The 17,060-nt window shown below is 35.9% G+C and overlaps 1 protein-coding gene across 1 annotated transcript in view; it reads right to left on the minus strand.

Moving 5' to 3' along the window:
• Positions 1-2,407: 2,407 nt before the first annotated feature.
• The window catches only part of RPS6KC1 (ribosomal protein S6 kinase C1), a 315,271-nt gene continuing 300,618 nt past the window's right edge, over positions 2,408-17,060 (minus strand). The window contains exons 13-15 of the mRNA XM_007952634.2: positions 11,560-11,642; positions 10,363-10,458; positions 2,408-2,518 (exon numbers count right to left, since the gene is read on the minus strand). Of these exons, the coding sequence (XP_007950825.1) occupies positions 2,408-2,518; positions 10,363-10,458; positions 11,560-11,642 (290 nt within the window). The remainder of the gene's footprint in view (positions 2,519-10,362; positions 10,459-11,559; positions 11,643-17,060) is intronic.

Here is a 17,060-nt window from a genome sequence, read left to right on the forward strand (position 1 = left end):
AAACAAATTGCTATAGTGGCATTTTTTTAAGTCCTTAGGAAACTTCAGCTACCCACATGTGATATGGAAATGGTAAATTTTCGTATCATATCCTAACTGGCATTACATCATAATATTATTGACAACTTGTTTGGAAAAGCCTTTTTTAAAGAGCATAGTAAAAGAGTAATCAATTAAATTGCTAATTTCATAAAGAAACAAAATATAAAACTGAGTGAGTGTAAATTTTCTTTTACGAGTTTTTGACCCATATTCTACTCCCTTGCTAAAAACAAAACAAACATAAACAAAAACAAAAAAGATCAAGCTTAGTGTCACCCACAGCACTAAAGTTTAAGATACTAGCACATCATCAAATAAAAACAGATCTGGGTTCATCACCAAAAAGCCATTTATCCTGTGTTTATTACTAAAATAATTCAAGCCAACCATGATTATGAATGATGTATTTACATTAAGCACAAGTTCCAACCAAACATATAAAGTGACAGAGAGAAAGAAATTGAAGTACTGAAATTGTTTCAACAGACTGACAAAGCAACCATCTGTTGACATTACTGTCCTCTGAACCCAAGTGACCAAAATCATGTGGTAGGGCAGAGCTTCACCTTAGTTTTGAAGTCCTACTTTCGTGTCATAGGGCACTTCTGGAAGGAAGCTCTATAATGGCCAGCTCTGAGTATTTGCAGATTTCCTACTAGTCCTAACAGGAAGTCATTCCTATGTTTCACCTGCATGAGTTCCTGTTATGAGGCCAGTCTGTTGGTGAGCTGAAATCCAGTTCCAGGGAGTGATGTCATCTTGACTGAGCTTATGATCCTGATGACCTGCTCCCCAATCTGGTGTTGTTGCAGCCCTTCAGCTGGGATCCAGGTTATAAGAAAGGAGACCAAAAAGGGAAAAAGGGGGAGTAGGATAATAGAAAAATGAAAAGTACTTGCACATTTCATTGTTTTACTAAAGCATTTTGTGCTTTCATTTGAATTTGATGGTAGGAACTGGACAATGGCTGCTGAAAGCTGTATAGATGTTCTTGAAGCAGAGGTGGGCTATCACACCAAAAATACAAGGAAGACTTAAAACATACAAAAAAATTTGATTATTTTGGGTAACTTCCAACTTGGAAATAGTGACTTTTTCTTCTTTGGACAAAGCTTCAAATATAGATATTAACATTTAAAAAATATCTGTTAATGTAAGAAATAGAAAATAATGTTACTTAGCAATGCAGAAAAAATGCATGACTACAGGAGTTATCTTCCCAACATAAAGACATGCCAAATACAATGTTTGCAGATGTATGAGCACTCATATTCTTTCTGTATAAAGTAAACTAAACTAAGAGGTCAAATATGGAAATCCTATAACTGTCAGTAATAAAATAGGATTGTCATTCAACTCCATTTAGACGCAATCCTTTGATTCTTAACACACTATGCCAAAAAGTAAAATGATCTCATGCATAAGAAAAGAAAATGATAGTATTCCTGAAGGAACAGAGGCTCACCTTCAAAGAAAAATAAAAAGCAATTAAATAAAGGAGATATTTCAATTTTTACCACATTTATTTCAGATCATGATTTCTTAGTCCTTATTAAGTTGATACAATTTGGGGAAATAAATATTCCCTTCCCTTTTTTGTTGCATGTATATTAGTAGGAGTGGGAAGAATGGAATATGAGAGAATAGGCAAGAATATAAGAAATGGAAAGATGGGAATGGAAATGATGTTTAAAATAGAGACAGAGTGAGTATTTATACGAATTTCTTCTCTAAATAAGTAGTATCAACAAACAAAATACAAAGCTGACAGTAGAGAATGTTTTCTCCTGACATGGAATGAAGTCTGAAACAATATGAGACCACATGCAAGATACATTAATTGTACAGCATCGTGGTACAGTTTCCTATTAGGCATGTGTATATTATTATTTTCACTTCTTAAGCTTCACAGATGACCTTACTCATGAAGCACTCTTAGTGTATTATTCAGTAAATATTAATTTGATCATACAAGTCTATCTTGGTTAGCAGAACACAGTTAGCTGCCATGTAAAGGTCCTTCTTTTAAGTAACAGAACTTCGTATCAGAATATCTTGAGGGGCATTCCTCTTTCAGTTGGGTTTACAACTCTTCTGAAACTCTAAATGCAATTAAATAAAGATCACATCTTGGTTAAAGGATAGTGTACAACAGCCCCTTGCTATTATAAATCAGCCAATATCTTCCAGGCGATAATTGTAAATAAATTGTTCTTTTTTGACTTTTTTCTTCCTTTAATTCCTTAAATGTCTTTATTCAAATGATTTGCTGTTCCATAAATGATTGTGAGGCAGAGGTGCCTCTATGCTGGAGACGCTTGTCACAGGAAAGATCAGGAAGTGTGCAGATAACCCCTCATTGTGTTCATCTCATCAGTTTTGCCCAATCCACAGGGGTGAAAAATGGATGAGATTTGATGTCTTCAACACCAGCAACTCCAGCACCAAGACGCTCCATAGGGTTGAACTGCAGCAGCTAAAAAAAGAAGGATTTGGTGAGGAACAGGGATCCAATTGGTGCATGAAGGGAAAATAGAAATACATGAAAGTAAAGAACTTGTAACCCAGTGAGAAATGGACTTAATAGCCAGTTGACTATGTTTCCTCGAAAGGGTGCTATGTCTAACAACACTGCCGCTGCCAGCAGGGCTGTAGGGGATACCTAAACTGAATTTATGCATTTGTAACTGCTATTTGAAACATAACTTTGAGTAACACTTTGTTTTTATCAACCTCATGTAGTAAAATAAGATAGTCAATCTACCAGTGAAGTAGTGAAATAGGAATATTTCTAAGGCATGTCTAGACATTAATTAGACATTGCCAAAAATTCTAAGAAAGCCAATTACCCCCTTCATAATTAAGAGCTTTGTGAGAAACAACAGAAATCTCTCAACCCCTAATGAACTATATACACACTGGAACGAAACTTAACCTAAAGTCTGAATGAGCTAATTCATATTTTAAAATTGCTTTCTATGGATTAGCTGACACTAATGAAATAATTTGATCTCCTAAGTGAAATGTAGGAGCTCTGGTGGCGAAGTGCCTAAAGTACTTGACTGCTAACCAGAAGGCTGGCGGTTCAAACCCACCAGCCACTCCTCGGAAGGAAGGTTGGGCAATCTACTTCCGTAGTGATACCGCCTCAAAAACCCAAGGAGGGGTCGCTATGAGTCAGGGCCGACTGGAGGGCACATAACAACAACAACAACAAGTGAAATGGGTCATGACTTCTTCAGAAATAGGTATCATGCATAAAATAACAACAACAGGACTGTTAGTGAGAGTAAAGAAAAACAGTCATAGATAATTACAGTAGACCACAGACATGCTGGAGGAGCATGTCCTGAGACATTTATGACTCCTCACATTTTTTTGTTTTAACAGCTTCACTAAGTGTGAGAGTTAATTTTATAGGTTAGTTTGGCTACGCTATGGTTTCCAGTGATTTGGCCAAACACTAGTCTGGCTGCTGTCCCATGTGTAATCTAATGTAATATAATGAAATCACCTTCCATAATGCAATCTAATGCAATCTAATCGATCAATGAGTTGAAAAGGAGCTTTCTTAGGGTGTGTTCTGCCTCCAGACTATAAATAGATATTTTGGCAGAACTTTCTCTATTCACTCTGCACTCTTCCCATCACCTGACCTACAAGTTTTGGGACACAAAATCACTGGTTCTGTTTCTCTATAGAAATCTGGCTAAGATACTGAGGGATAATTTATGCATCATAAAATTCATCCATTTTACATGTACAATTCAATGACATTTAGTAAACTTAAAAGACTCACAATCCAGTTTTAAAATATTTTGATCACCCCACAAAGTTTCCTCATGCCATTTGCAGTTAATCCTCACTCTCATCCCCAGCCCAGGCAACCACTGATCTGTTTTTTACCTCTATAAACCTGCCCTTTCTGGACATTTCACGTAAATGGAATCATAAAATATGTAGTCTTTTGCAGCTGCTTTTTTTTTTTCACTTAGTATAATGGTTTTTGAGATTCATACATGTTGCAGCATCTATCAATAATGTGTTCCTTTCTATTTATGAATAGTATTCCATAACACACATTGTTTATCCATTCACTAGCTAATGGACATTTGGACTATTAACAGTTTGGGGCAATTATGAAAAATGCTGTATTAGTATTCACATATATGCCTTTATGTGTAACGTTTTAAGAAAGTGCCAACCTTTTCTAAAGTGGCTGTATCATTTTTCATTCCCACCATCAATATATGAGGATTCCAGTTTCTCTACTCTTTACCCACACCTTGTGCTACCTTTTTGATAACAGCCCTTCTAGTGTGTATGTAATAGTATCTTACAGTTTAAATTTTTACCCCCTACTGAAATGGAGCCCTAGTGGCACAGTAATTAAGTACTTGGCTGCTAACTGAAAGGTCACTGGTTTGAACTCACCAGCCACTCTGCACGAGAAAGATGTGGCAGTCTAATTCCATAAAGATTTATAGCCTTGGAAACTGATGGGGCAGTTCTATTTTGTCCTACAGGGTCATTATGAATCAAAATCAACATGCCAGCAACAGCGTTTTTTTTTTTTTTTTTTTTAAATAACTAATGATTTGAGCATCCTTTCATGTCCTTATAAGCCCATTAAATATCTTTTTTTGGTGAAATAACAATTCGAACATTTTATCTCATTTTAAAGTGTGCTGTCTGTCTTATTATTGAGTTATGAGAGTTCCTTATACATTCTGGTACAAGTGCTTTACCAGAAAGATGATTTGCAAATATTTCTCCTAGTCTATAGCTTGTCTTTTCATTTTCTTAATGGTATTTTTTTTTTTTAAGAACAAATAAACCCAATGCCATTGAGTCGATTCTGACTTATAGCAATGCTATAGGACAGAGCAGAACTGCCCCACAGGGTTTCTAAGGCTGTAAATCTTTTTGGAAGCAGACTATATCTCATCTTTCTTCCATAAAGCAGCTGGTAGGTTTGAACCAGCAACCTTCTGGTTAGCAGACAAATACTTTTAACCACTGTACCACCAGAGCTCCTTAAGAGCAAAAGTTTCTAATTTTAATGAAGTCCACTTTATCAACTCTTCTTTTATGGGTTATGCTTTGGATGTTATATCTAATAATTCTTTACCTAATCCAAAGTCATGATTTTCTCCTAGAATATTTACCACCTCTGAAACTCAAAGGGGGTCACAATGAGTTGGAATTGACTCAATGGCAATGAGTTTGGGTTTTGGAGTTTTTTTTATAGACCTATAACCTATTTTGAGTTAACTTCATTATTTTTCTTTTTTTACATGTGAATATCCAATTTTTCCAGCACCATTTGTTGAAAAGACTACCCCCCCCCATCAAATTATCTTGGCATCTTTATTGAAAATTAATGGACAATGTAAAGGTTTATCTCTGGACTCTCTCTTCCATTCCATTGATACATATGCCTATCTTTGCTTCAAGATCATATACTGTCACTCAACTCAAAAAAACGACATTTAAAGAAGTAAAGGAAAATATGACAATAATGAATCAAAAGAGATTCTCAATAAAGAGATAGAAATTATATATTTAAAAAGAAGAAAATAATTGAAATGAAAAAGTTTACTACAAAAAATTTACTAGAATAGCTCAACAGCAAATTTGATATAGAAAAAGAATCAATGAATCAGAAAATAAAGCAATAAATAAAAACTGCAGTCTAAAAAAAAAGAGAGGAAAAAAGTTGGAAGAAAAATGAACAGATCCACAGAGACCTGTGAATAACATCAAGTGAACCAACATACATGTAATGGGAGTCCCAGAAGGAAAGAAGAGAGGGAAAAGGGCAGCAAAAACATTGGAAAAAATAATGGCTGAGAATTTCCTAAATTTGATGCAAAACAATCTGTGCATCCAAGAAACTCAATAACCTGCTCTCCTAGCTCCATCATAATGTACAGCTGCTGATGTCTCTGCTGAATTTATTTTTTCTGGTGCTTCCTAAAAGTTTCCTCTCTGTCTGCATAGCTTACCATCAGCCAGTGATTGGACAGAGGTTGTGTTCAAACACCTCGAACTATTTAAACTTCCGTCTTCTGACAATAGGTATATATGTGAATAGAAGAATGCACTCAAAGTTCAGGCCACTTTCAAAACTGCACTGTTTTTTGCTTTCAGATGGGCCCTTTTCCTGATCCTATATGCAAATGCATGCAGCCTTCATGGCCTGTCTCACTCGCAGAACCACTCTACCTGACCAAGTAGGAAGGAGTAATGGGAGTAGTTCTGGGCAAGAATGCCACAGACTTTCCCAAAGTTCAGCATTTTTCAAGCACAAATGCTTTTCAGATTGTAGTATCTCTGATTAACTTCCAGAGCACTGTAATGTTTGTTTTTGCCAATATTGTACAACTTCGTAGTTGCTTTTACTAGGGAAAGAATTTGCCAACTTCCTCACATGGCCATGGCCACTCAGATTTGAGGATATTCCTACAGCAAATAATTTGTAAAATTATTTTTTATTACTCAATGTAGTTTAAAATATTTAATGATTCCTTTAAAAAACTTAAAAATCCTACACATAGAACCCACTATTCAAATTTAACCAAAAGTTCTACTTCTTCTTTCATTCATGATTCATTAATTGAATAATTGTGTGATAAGTATTTATAGACTCTCTGTAATCTGCCAGTCCATCACTTTTTTTAGACCTCTTAACTTTTATCACCAACAGTTGCCTTCTACATTAACAGTGCTATAATTCAAATATGTGCTTCATCAATTACAAATTTTATATGTCATGGCCCTTCAACACTGTTCTATCAGTAATAATAGTAATAACAATAATAAAGCATTTATATACAACTTATTATGTGCCACACATTATTATAAGTGTTTAACATAGATTATTTCATTTAACTCAAACTCTTTGAAAAGCTACTATTATCTCCACTTTATAAATGAGAAACAGAATCTCACAGACATTAAATAACTTATTTAAGATCATACAGCTAGTAAGTGGCAAAGACAGGATTTGAATTCAGGCAGTCTAGCTCCAAAATCCATGCTCCTAACTACATGATCACATGACTCATGAGTGTTTAATTTGCCAATGCCATCAATCTATTACTTCACTTTGATATTAGCAAATCCACAAGGGGAGTGAAGCATATGCTTCAAAAGACCACACTAACAGTCTTTTTACTTGAAATTATTCTGTCTAGCATACAAAAATGACCATAAATCTAAATGCTCAAAGAATTTTTATATTAGAAAAAAGTTGCTAAAATGTGTTCAGAGAAAATCTGCTATTATAATACAAACTTAATTCACATCATAAGAATATCCTAAATGTACCAAATCCATTTTCAGTATCAGACAATTCACGTGTACTGATTAAAAGGTGAAGGATGCCAGGCATTATAGTATCAATCTAAGATATCAAACATTGGTAAGAATTTAAAATAAATACATTATATAATTTTATACTACTGGAAACAAACAAATGTGTAAGTTGTTTCTTCTTTGTTACAGCTTTTAACACCTCCACTCTTTCCAAAACATGAGGCAAATACAAAATCCCAATGAAGCCTCATGTTTTGACTTTTACTAAAGTTAACTTGCTTAGTTCATTGGGCATTCTATAATATTTGCAAGTATACATCTACAGGCAAAGGTATAATTGTTTTACTTATGACTACTTGCTTACTCGCACATTTAAAACAAATACCAGGCCTCAAGAGAGATCACAGAAAGAAGTTTGATTGCTTAAGAAAGTATGTCAGCTATTGGCAAATCAAAGACAGCCACTGCCACCTCCTTTATCCTGAATAATGAACAACAGAACTAAGCAATGAAGGAACAAAAATTTCTGTTTTGAAGGTTTACTTCTCATATAGTATCTTTCAACTGACAAAGCAACTGTGGCATAATTAACTAAATGCACACTAAAGAGTACAAATATATACACTAAGGATTTATAAAATGTGTCTTTAAACGTAAGACTGCATTTTAATGTATGAACTATGTTTACATTAACACCATTCACTTGACTGGGACAGTGGTTCAAGGGATTATGAAATCTAGGAAGAAAGCAAGGAGCTGAAAGAGCAAAGAAAAAGAAAGCTCCCCAAAGCACAATAATTTTTCCAAATAAATCATTTTGTAATTGTTCAAATGGCATCTACGACCTGTGAGGGAATGGAAGAGGAAAGTCAAAATGACAAATTGCTAATCATGCCAAGAGACTCCTTTTCCCTTTCCTGATGATGTTTCCTCAACATGAGTGGTAGTTTCCTTAGGCAGCCCAATGACAGAATGCTGATTTACTATTTAAGCTATGTATTTGGGGACTTAACATATCTTAAGCCTAGACTCCTTCTCAACATAATTTCTAATAAATAAAACAACAGCACAGCTTTAGAAATTAATGTGGGGAACTGCATTTTCAATATTATATTAGAAAGACTACTTCTTTATGAAAAAAAAAAAAAGTAGTTGCTAGCCTTTCCTAAATTATTTTAAAAAAGAAATCTGAATTTACCTAATTGTGTTACAACAAATAAGAAGAAAGCAAATGAGTAGCTTTCTTTTTCTCCTATCAGAACAAAATGATTCATAAATCTTTTTCTTACCTGATTTCTTTCACAAAGTGCTCTTGGTACTCTCATCTCGGTATGGTTTACATACTCTAGGCAAATCAATCTTCCTGAAGCACAACACTGACCCTTTTACTCTTCTAAACAAAAACTCCAAATTTTGATTTTTACAGAATAAAATATTATCACTCTGCCCCAGTGTTTATGATAAAAGAATCCCATAAGGTTTCTTTCTACTCTCACCTATCATTAGCACTCATCCCTCCTCTCCAGATAAACCAATCTTTTGACTTCCCAAAATGAGTCTTTCTGACTCCCTCCTTGCCTTGCCTTTGTTCAGGTTATTAATCCCACCATATCCAATCCTGACATGCCAAAATCCTGTCTGAGGTATAGCAAAAATAACTCCACAAAACCGTTCCTGATACTACTACCACACTGGCTGTAATCCCTTCTTCTCTTGACTTGCCAAAGTATTTTTTAAACCTCTTTGACAGCCCTTATCAAATTCCATCTTCTGGTATAATTATTTGTGAGCTTTATCCTGGAAGCTTAAAATACTGTATCTTGAATATAATATTTGCTGAATGAAAATAAAAAAACTCTTCAAGACAATATAATTAATATATTTTCCTTTCCCTGTCTTCATTCTTTTAAAGGGGGGGGGGGGACTTATATTCCCAGATTAACAAAAAAAAAAGTATCTCATTAAACATTTTAGTTTTTGACTTTTTCTAAATAATTTTCCCATTTATGTTTTTCATAAATGTATAAAGATCCCAGGGCTGATAATTCTTGCTGATTTGCTGTGTCTCTATCCTACTATCATAGAAACAACCCTCAGTGTATCAGTAACACCCACTATTCAAAACCTGAGTATTTTCAATATGGGGAATCAATTTAAGAATCTACCTAGAGTCCCAAGCCTACCTGTGGGATACTAAATTTTAATTATCAATATCTCTTTCTTCAAAGCTACCAAAACTGTCCTAATCGACAGCAATGTCCAAGCTGCATCTATGGATGAAGCTGAAGTAGTGATCTAACTTGGCAAGATTTTCTAACAATACCTCTCTCCAAAACAACCTGGCTAGCACATCTTTAACTTTATAAATATGAAGGCTGAAAAATAGCCATCATACATCGTACCGAATGTAATGGTAAAAATAGAGACCTCCCCCCCAAAAAAAATCCAAACTCACTACTGTCGAGTAGATTCCAATACACAGTGACCCCTCCTTGGGTTCCCGAGGCTGTATCTCTGTGGAAGCAGATTGCCCAGTCTTCCTTCCAAGGAGTGCCTGGTGGGTTTGAACCACCATCAGCCTTCTGGTTAGTAGTCAAATGTCTTAGGCACCTGCCACCAGAGCTCCCAAAAATAGAGCAACCTTTGACAAACTAAAAGCAACACTTAAATCTCACATCACTACAAATATATGGGACTAAACATTTGCCTATATTAAAAAAAAAAAAAAAAGAAGAAGAAAGAAACCTAATACTAGGCTTTGCTATGAATTGGGTCCGATTCAACAGCACATAACAACATACAACAACAAGGCTTTAACCAACCCCACCAATACTTTATTGATAAAGTAAAAGCCTAGGAATATACTATCTGAATATAACTTGGAATTTCCAATATTAATGGGTATTTCTTGCCTAAAACGAATTTCTTTAAGGTTTTGGAATTGTAAGCTCTGCTGATTGGCATGGTTGATATACCTGGCCAATAGGTCAATTAAATTACCTGTTGAATGAGTGAGCGAGCCTCTTCAGAGACACATTCTGGCATGTTCAGAGTAGTGTGAGTATTTATTCCTGCTGGATGGCACTCAACCAGAGTCTGAAACAATCAATCAGGTACACTCCTTATCCCAACTAACATCATATTCTGTTCTACCACAGGATTTATGAACAGTAAACACAGAGAGGTCAATAACCATCTTAATTGGAGATGCAGTAATCAGTATAGTTCGGTCTAACCAGGTTAGGACAAGGGCTATGAGACTACAGAACATTAACTCTGAAACATGAAAAAAAGGCAGACAATCATCAAGATTACATCTTAAGTTTGTTATAAAAGTTATGTCAAAGATATTGCCATGCTAGACCTTTTCCCTTAGTTAGAAAGTCTTATAATAGAAAAACTTACATTACACTCAAAAACCAAAAAGGGACTTGATATCTCTGAATTTTTTAATATTCTTAAAAATTTCAACATTTAGAATCTGTTAGTAATAATACTTTGTATGTATATAGGCCATTATTGTTTAAATGCATATAAAGGTACTTTGTAAACTCCACAACAATCTTAGAAATTTGGTATTATTTACATTTTTAAGGTAGGTGATTACTTACAAAAAGCACAACTGTTCATTGGCTATGTTTTCTTCATATTTGCACAGTACTCTATTTGAGTTGATTAACCTCAAACATCATACTGAAAAATTACTGATCAGAGAGAGGATAAATTCTCTCTTTAAACTAAAACAGAGGTAAAATTTACAGTACTGAGAAAAAAGATAATGCTACTTTTACCATTTAAATTAATTTTCTAAAATGAGAATGCCCTCCTGGTTTCAGAAATAATGTTTAAAAACAAAGAACGCTAATACAACCTTGCAGGAACCATACAGATGATTTTAACTCTTTTAAAACTGAACCACAGAACCATAGAAGATGAAGAGAAAGAATATTGATCTTATATCTCACCATGCAAGACTATGACATAAGAGAATTTTACAATTAATCTATTTAGTGTAATATAGTTCTACTTTTTAAAAAAATCTAGAATTTTGTTGAACTTGATCTCTGCTTGTTTTTTGGATCAGAGCTTTTCTCACCTAGTCTCTCATCTGAAAAATAAAGGCAAAGCCTAACATTCTAAATTTAAAATCAAGGTAGCATCTGGATAAATGTATTAAATGTCCAGGTCACTGCTTACCTTGCCAGTGAGAAGTTCAAAGAGGACAGCACCCAAACTCCACCAATCGCAGGCTTCAGTTTCTTCCGTGATTGCTCCAACCTCTAAACACACGAAAAAAAGGTTGATATTAAAATTCCAAAGGTCAGTTAAACTTTCAAAATTAACATGTGTTAGCAAGGTGACCTTTTAGTGCTGAGAGAGCATATACTAAATATTACTGGGCTTTCAAAATTCCTGAAAGTTACTTATCCCTTTGGTCACCTACTGTGGTTGCACTTTTTTTTTTTTTGGACACAGTCATATATTAAACTGAGACATTTGTTCTTTATTTGATAGAGGGACACCTTCAAGATGCCGTACTTAAAACAGTTACAGGAACCTACTAGATCAGCATTTTTCAAATTTGAAAAAGTACAGCCAACTCTACCTCTAGGGGTCATTTTTTAGTTTGAAAACAAAGACTCCTTAAGTTCAAAAGGAACTTCAAAATTTATCTAACCTGATATTAATTATCTTTTTACTAACAGGTTAAAAATCAGAAGAGTGAAATGTCTTGTCCAATATCATACAGAATTCACAGCAGAACTAAGGTCTAGTTTACAGTATCACCTTCTCTCCTCTGTATAATCAATTGTTTTTGACTAAAAAGGAATGTGAAATGCAAATCTACTCACTTTGTTTAGAAGCAGAGACAGAAATAATGGAACTACTGGCCAACATAAGGGCTTTGTGTATTATCTGCAAATCATCACAACTTTAACTGTGTTACAGGAGGCTTTAAGCATCATCTTTCTGATTTTCCCACAAATCAACAACAATTCCTCATTCTGAAGGCTTCTAGTCCTTTTGTTGTTGTGGTATAGTAAATTACTTTGTGTGGCTTTTCTACCCATAAGTCTTTGTAAACTCCAAGGTGGGATTTGCTATGAGCAACTGAGGAGCTCCTGATTGCTGAAGGTGTCCACCTGGAGTATTTCTGTTGGGAGTGGCACAAAACAATGTTCTGGGAGGTGCCCACTCTCTCTCAGGTGCTTAGAGTTCTGATGCTATAATTGGCTAGTTTGACCACCCTGCCGGGCTCAAAAAGGAGGCCTCCTGGAAGCAGAACTCTCTCTGACTGCTGGTTGAGGAAGACGTGCTGCTGAAAGAGACATGGGCTCCTGAGACACGCGTTGCTGGGAAAGAGACGCAAGAGACATGCATTGCTAAGTGAGACAGCGAGGGACCAGCACTGCTGGGAAAGAGACTGTGAGAGACTCTTGGCTGAGGGACGGTGGGCTGGGAGAGAGACTGAGCATTCTTCCTGAACTTGAGTTGTAGCCTGGTGCTTCCCTAATAAACCCCATAATCTGTGAGTTCTGTGTGGCCACTGCAGTGAATTATCGAACCCAGGAGAGAGGTGGTGGGTGCTTTGGGAGGAACGGTTGGTGAAAGGGCTGGAGGGAGGCAGCATGTTTGGCCTTGCAGTAATAGGCCTTGGGTTACTGCTGTCTTCCTCTTGTGAGATTAGAGGAGGTCAGAACATGTGGCCTCCTTGCCGTTTTTGCAGTCATCTATGACATTCAATTAATCATTAAGTCTTTTTGATATATGCCCTCCCATTTCTATATAACACTAAACTGTATTTACTACTTAACCACAGGGTATCCTATAATGCATAACAATGTTCCAAAAGCTGATAAACTGTAGGTTGAAACTTGGAAAAACAATAAGTAGACATGGTACTAAAGTATTCAGTCACTTAACCAATGCTTAGTTAATGTAACAAAACTTACAAAATAGCTTGAGCTTTAGGTCTTAAAGCAAGGTCTTATATTGGAACAGAAAAAAGAAAAGTCCTTCTTATGTTAAATACTAAAAATGCTCCACTTCAGCAACCCTCTTTTATATCTATGTGTCTACCCTCTTTCTCTAGATTTCATAGCACTTTAATTGTGCTCATAAAGTACCTTTACACAGACTAAGAGGCAGTCCTTCAAACAGAACAACTTCATGGTTTAAAATCAGGAAGGGTGTGTGTCAGGGTTATCCTTTCACCATACTTATTCAATATGCTGAACTAATAATCCAAGAAGCCACATTATATGAAGAAGATCGTGGCATCAGGATTGGAAGAAGATTCATTAACAACCTGCAATATGCAGATGACACAACCTTGCTTGCTGCAAGTGAAAATGACTTGAAGCACTTACTGATGAAGATCAAAGACTATTGTTTTCAGTACAAATTACACCTCAACATAAAGAAAATGAAAATCCTCAAAACTGGACTTATAAACAACATCACGATAAATGGAGAAAAGATTGAAATTGTCAGGGATTTCATTTTACTTGGAACCACAATCAGTATCTATGGAAGCTGCAGTCAAGAAATCAAACAACATACTGCATTGGGGAAATGTGCTGCAAAGGACCTCTTTATAGTGTTTAAGAACAAAGATATCACCTTGAAGACTAAGGTGCACCTGACCTAAGCTATGGTATTTTCAATAGCTTCATATGAATGTGAGAGCTAGACACTGAATAAGGAAGCTTGCAGAAGAATTGATGCTTTTGAAATGTGGTGTTGGCAAAGAATATTGAAGGTACCATGGACTGCAAGAAGAATGAACAAAGCTGTCATGGAGGAACTACAAACAGAATGTTCTTTAGAAGCAAGAATGGTCTGACTTCGTCTCTCATGCTTTGGTGGTGGTGTTAGAAGGGACCAATCTCTGGAGAAGGATATCATGTCCAGTAAAGTGGAGGGTCAGTAAAAAAGGAGAAGACCTTCAACGAGATGGACTGACACAGTGGCTGAAACAATGAGTTTGAGCAACAATTATGAAGCTGGTGTAGGACTAGGGAGTGTTTCATTCTACTGCACACAGGTCCACTGTGAGTTAGGACCGACTTGATGGCACCTAACAATAACAACATGGAGGCCTACAAGGAGCCCTGGTTAAGCTCTCAGCTCTGAAAGGTTGGCAGTTCAAACCCACCAGCTGCTCTACAGGAGAAAGATGTGGCAGTCTGCTTCCATAAACATTTACAGCCTTGGAAACCCTATGGGGCAGTTCTTCTTTGTCCTATACGGTCACCATGAATTGGAATCGATGCAACAGCAATGGGTTTGGTTTGGTTTTTGCATCATATAGGCCTACACTCCTTCATGTGTGTCCCTATCCAGTCTATCCTTCCCTTAAGTGCTTTCCATCAAATCACCTCCATTCTCTAACTATATAGCTACTCTCAGCTGTTGTTGTTGTTGTTATGTGCCGTCAAGTCGGCCCCGACTCATAGCGACCCCTCCTTGGGTTTCCGAGGCAGTATCACTATGGAGTCAACTAGGTGGTTAAAAAGAAAACACAGAACTAACTCAAACTACAGTAGAGTCTAATCCTCCTAGGCCCATTTGCATTTATAAAATGGTTGCTTATTTAAAAAACTGAGAACAGCCAATGGGAGGTTAATTATATATACTGTGGCACATCCATATGATGAAACAACTTAAAGTAAAACCTGCAAGGGACAGAACCTGTGTAAGGTGGAAACCTATCAGAGAAGGAAGTGCAAGTAATTTCCACTAAAACATGTGACAGAAAAGTGGTAAGGTGGAAAAAGTACAACACTCACAAAAACAAAGCAGTCACGTTAAGTTCTAGCTCTCACAGATTTCACTGTACTACAGAGCCATTTCAAATGATGTATTCATATAGATATAATATAAATAAATGTTTGGCTATATGTTTTAAAAAAAACAAGCTGTAAAACAACAGAATTTCAATTTTAAAAGTATGTTTTTAGAAAAAAAAACTCACGAAGAAATATGACAAAATGTCTTAGTGATTTGCCTCTGAGGTGGTAAGACTTTTATATTTATTAACTTATGTAAATATCTTAGTGCTACAATTTTTAAAAGTGTAACAAGATGATGTGAAAACATTTATTGGAAAAGTTACTTTGAAGCATAGGAAGCTATGTAAGTCAATCCTCCCAGAGTCTGCTCATCTACACAGTTTTTTCACAACTTTAATCTATTACATGTTAAATAGATCAATGGACTAGGAATCGGGAGTCCTGGGTTAGGACACTGAGGAAGTTACTTGATCTCAACTATAACATGAAGGTTAGATCTGAGGGCCTCTTGGTCAAACGTAGCTTTGTATTTTATGATTTTGAAACTCAAGGATTCTCCAAAATAGTGCTTCTCATGAAGGACAACTCCCTGAGGTCTCTCTTTCAAAGTCCATACACTACCCCTCCCAGATTCAAGTACACTGCCCTCCACCCAGCTTTCCCACCTTGCCACAGACAGCCAGAGGTGAGCTTTAGAAACTTTAGAGAGGGGGTGTGCTCTTACAAAAAGAAAAAGAAAGTTTACCATAGTGTGGCATCAAATATAACTTTTGACACATTTCCTCCCAGTATAAAGCAGGTAATGGATTATATCATTTCTCTGTTCAAAATTCTTAAATGGTTTCTCACTGACTATTAAACAGCATCCAAGTGCCATGCTTAATCAAGCACAGATAATAAGGTCTCCATAATGAGGTCACAACCTATGAGATTCATTTAACACACACATTAAGGGGCACAAACTAGGCAGCGTGCAAGGCACTATCGCTCCATAGGAGTTCTGGTGGCATAGCACCTAAGGCATTTGACTGCTAACCAGAAAGCTGGTGGTTCAAACCCACCAGCCACTCCTCGGAAGAAAGGTTGGGCAATCTACTTCCACAGTGATGCCACCTCAGAAACCCAAGGAGGGGTCGCTATGAGTCAGATCCAACTCAATGGCAGTGTTTTGTTTTTTTGTTTTTTTATCGCTCCCTAGAACTCTATAGTATACTCTATAGTATAGCTCTGGCTATACTACTGAATTATGTTGAAAAAAAACCAGTTTTCCCAACAGCATAATTAATCCATGGTTTTATTTTCAATATTTCCTTGTTCAACCTGAAGTAATCAAGTTTTAAATCCATCACTTTTACAGTACAATTTAAAACATTTCAAAATAGCTTTATATTAAGCAAGATTTCATTGATTACTATAAATGTGACATCATAAGGTGATAGGGAACAATTGTTTTATATTTTCACTGATGAGATGAATGTAAGCTGCAACAAAGCATTCTGTATTTAGGTAAGGTATGAAGAAGAACATCCTGATAGCTTGAAAGCTTAATTGTTAGAATAAGAGAAACCAAGTACTTATGAAATTTCTTCTTTAAGAATTTTAAAACAGAAGATGGTATTTTCTTTTAATAATAAGGAGGAAGGTATCTTGGCTGTTCTTTCAACATCCCTTAAGGACCAGTCATTCTTAGATTAAAATTTTTAAGATATACCTTGAGATCGTACTGCAGAAGCCAGAAGTATGGTTGTCAAAATTAGAACCATGGTAATAAAACTACTTTACATATAAAATCTATACAAAAAAATGTAAGCAAGGGGCAAGGTTGTAGTCACTTCTTGGTCACAGGCAGCTACCCAGAAGGACCAAGTAGTTGAACCTGTGGGCTCAGGACCATAGTCACAG

This window comes from Orycteropus afer, unplaced genomic scaffold, assembly GCF_000298275.1.
Source record: "Orycteropus afer afer isolate SDZICR_OR568_19922 unplaced genomic scaffold, OryAfe1.0 scaffold00013, whole genome shotgun sequence".
NCBI lineage: Eukaryota > Metazoa > Chordata > Mammalia > Tubulidentata > Orycteropodidae > Orycteropus > Orycteropus afer.